The sequence below is a fragment of the Myotis lucifugus genome, unplaced genomic scaffold (genome assembly GCF_000147115.1).
Source record: "Myotis lucifugus unplaced genomic scaffold, Myoluc2.0 scaffold_190, whole genome shotgun sequence".
Lineage (NCBI taxonomy): Eukaryota > Metazoa > Chordata > Mammalia > Chiroptera > Vespertilionidae > Myotis > Myotis lucifugus.
Genome location: NW_005871238.1, coordinates 1,640,143 through 1,643,329, shown reverse-complemented (window position 1 = coordinate 1,643,329; position 3,187 = coordinate 1,640,143). Strand labels below are relative to the sequence as shown.

At 62.3% G+C, this 3,187-nt stretch overlaps 1 protein-coding gene across 1 annotated transcript in view; it reads left to right on the top strand.

Moving 5' to 3' along the window:
* Positions 1-3,187, top strand: part of IGSF8 (immunoglobulin superfamily member 8) — a 7,305-nt gene that overhangs the window by 2,710 nt on the left and 1,408 nt on the right. The window contains exons 2-4 of the mRNA XM_006096900.3: positions 579-956; positions 1,835-2,296; positions 2,633-3,040. Of these exons, the coding sequence (XP_006096962.1) occupies positions 579-956; positions 1,835-2,296; positions 2,633-3,040 (1,248 nt within the window). The remainder of the gene's footprint in view (positions 1-578; positions 957-1,834; positions 2,297-2,632; positions 3,041-3,187) is intronic.

Below are 3,187 nucleotides of genomic sequence, written 5' to 3'. Positions count from 1 at the left end.
GGGGGGGGGGGGGGCGGGCATTTGTGTGGTGAGAAATGACTGGGTCTTGTGCCCTGTCCAGCTTGGGCCACTGGCTCCATTGTCTGGCGTCCCCTGGCCCAGGTGACATAGCTGAGCCAACCAGCCCTTCTAAGCAACAATTTGCCAGCTCCTCCCAAACAAAGGAGGGGGACATGTGGTCTCAGCATCTCTTGGCTAGAGGCTCTGCTGACCAGGCCAGAGCAGGAGCCCCAGACGTGAGAGTGAGGGGGCGGGGGGTGCAGGGGGTGGGGATCAAGGTGGAACTGGAATCAGGAAGTGTTAAAACCGGGGACAGATGTTCTCCATTCTGCCCATAGACGCTCTGCTTCTGCCTCCCAGAAATGGGGTATTTCTGGGCTCTGAGACAAGCCTGGCTGTGTCATCAGTTCTTTGCGGCCCAGGTGTCCTCTTTCCCTGTCCTCAGATCACAGTCCACCGGCTTACCACCTTTCTCCTCCCTTCCTCTCCTTTCAGGGCCAGTGGCCGAGAATGGTGCTGGTAGTGGGGGGACACCTGGGGATCCAGGCCTTCCCAACTCCCCTTCTTCTTTCCTACAGGAGCCGGGTGCTGTGCCCGGGAGGTGCTGGTCCCCGAGGGGCCGCTGTACCGTGTGGCTGGCACGGCCGTCTCTATCCCCTGCAACGTCACTGGCTACGAGGGCCCCGCCCGGCAGGACTTCGAGTGGTTCCTGTACAGGCCTGAGGCCCCAGAGGCTGCACTGGGCATCGTCAGCACCAGGGACACCCGGTTCTCCTACGCTGTCTTCGGGGCCCGGGTGGCAGCCGGTGAGGTGCAGGTGCAGCGTGTGCGGGACGATGCCGCCGTGCTCCACATCGCGCGCCTGCAGGCCCAGGACGCCGGTGTGTATGAGTGCTACACGCCCTCCACGGACGCCCGCTACCTGGGCAGCTACAGCGGCAAGGTGGAGCTGAGAGGTACTGGGCCCAGGGGGAGGGGTGGGGCACAAAGAAAGGCAGAAAGTCGGGGCCGGGAGGAGCTTGTTGGATCACCCCTTAGGCTTTGCAGCTGAGGAGCCTGAGGCCCAAAGAGGTTAAGTGAGCCCTGGCCGGTTTGGCTCAGTGGATAGAGCATCGGCCTGCGGACTGAAAGGTCCCAGGTTCGATTCTGGTCAGGGGCACGTGCCTGCGTTGTGGGCTCGATCCCCAGTGGGGGACTTGTGGGAGGCAGCCAATCCATGATTCTCTCTCATCATGGATGTTTCTGTCTGTCTCTCTCCCTCTTCCTTCCTCTCTGAAATCAATTAAAAAATATATATTTTTTAAAAAAAGAGGTTAAGTGACTTGCACAAAATCACCCAACCTGTCAGTGGCTGCCCTCCCAGTCCCCTGCTCCTATTCCATTGCGCTGCCTCCTGGGACAGGGGAAGCATCCTTACAATGTCCCATCCCTTCTCCATTCCCCGTCGGTGTGAATCTGCTCCATTCCGGGCGCTTCTAGATTCCAGATCTGGAGGAGTGGGGTAGGAGGGGTAAGGCCATGTGACATTCTCGCGCTCTTAAGATTCTTTGTCTTCTGAGAAGGAAGACGGAGCCACTTCTCTGAGTATTTCACACAGGGGTCAGTCCCAAACATAAGGGTGAGTAGGCAGCGGGCTGGTTCTGATATTCAGCGAGCGTTTATTGAGCGCCTGTTGTGTGCCCAGCACTGTGCTGGGCACCACTGAGCTACAGAAGAAACCAGACACCGTGAAATCTTCGCCCTCTAGGAGCGCGCAGTCTAAAGGGGTTGCAGGTAGGAAACAGTGACGAGGGCTGCCAGCTCCAGCCCTCCTTCACTCCGCTGTTCTCTCCAGTTCTTCCAGATGTGCTGCAGGTGTCTGCGGCCGCCCTCGGGCCCCGAGGCCGGCAGGCTCCCACTTCTCCCTCTCGCCTGACGGTGCACGAGGGGCAGGAGCTGGCACTGGGCTGCCTGGCGCGGACGAGCACGCAGAAGCACACACACCTGGCGGTGTCCTTTGGCCGAGCCGTGCCCGGGGCACCCGTGGGGCGAGCGACTCTGCAGGAAGTGGTGGGACTTCGGCCTGACCTGGCCGTGGAGGCCGGCGCTCCCTATGCTGAGCGGCTGGCTGCCGGGGAGCTGCGGCTGGGCAAGGAGGGGGCTGAGCGGTACCGCATGGTGCTGGGGGGCGCCCAGGCCGAGGACGCCGGCACCTACCACTGCACGGCCGCCGAGTGGATTCAGGACCCCGACGGCAGCTGGGCCCAGATCGCGGAGAAGAGGGCGGTCCTGGCCCACGTGGACGTGCAGACTCTGTGTGAGGGCAGGGGCTGGGAGCCTGAGTATCTCGGGGGCTGGCTCCACGGGCACTGGGACACTAGATAGTCCTTGTCTGGCCAGGGAGCCCGCCTTCCCTAGAGTGAGCAGTGCTGTGAGCATCACTTCCCTCTGGACCCAGGAGGGCTTTTCTGTGCTTAGAGTGGGAGTGGAGACAGGAGGGCTCTGGCTGAGGGTGAGTCAGGCCCCTGGGTGGGGAGAAGGTCATACTCCGGGAGGGTCAGATGGGTGGCCTCGAAGGGAACGACAGCTGGGGAGTCAGGTGCCCTGTGCCCCTCCAGCCTCCGTGACTCCTCTTCCCCCTCCTGTGTTTCAGCCAGCCAGCTAGCCGTGGCGGTGGGGCCTGGTGAACGTCGGATTGGCCCAGGGGAGCCCTTGGAACTGCTGTGCAACGTGTCCGGGGCACTGCCCCCACCAGGCCACCATGCGACGTACTCTGTGGGCTGGGAGATGGCGCCTGCAGGGGCACCTGGGCCTGGCCGCCTGGTAGCCCAGTTGGACACAGAGGGCGTGGGCAGCCTGGGCTCTGGCTACGAGGGCCGGCACATTGCCATGGAGAAGGTGGCATCCAGAACCTACCGGCTACGGATGGAGGCTGCCCAGCCTGGCGACTCGGGCACCTACCGCTGCCTCGCCAAGGCCTATGTCCGAGGGTCTGGGGTCCGGCTTCGTGAAGCAGCCAGTGCCCGCTCCCGGCCCCTCCCTGTGCATGTGCGGGAGGAAGGTAAGAGGGGCGAGTTGGGCTTGTAGATCCCTTTTCCTTCTGTTCCCAGGCCTCTCTCCCTTCATCAGCTGCCTCCATGCCTTAGTCTCACACTCCTCTTGTAAGATTGTGGGGACACCTTGAATTTCCTGGGGTGTTGCTTGGACA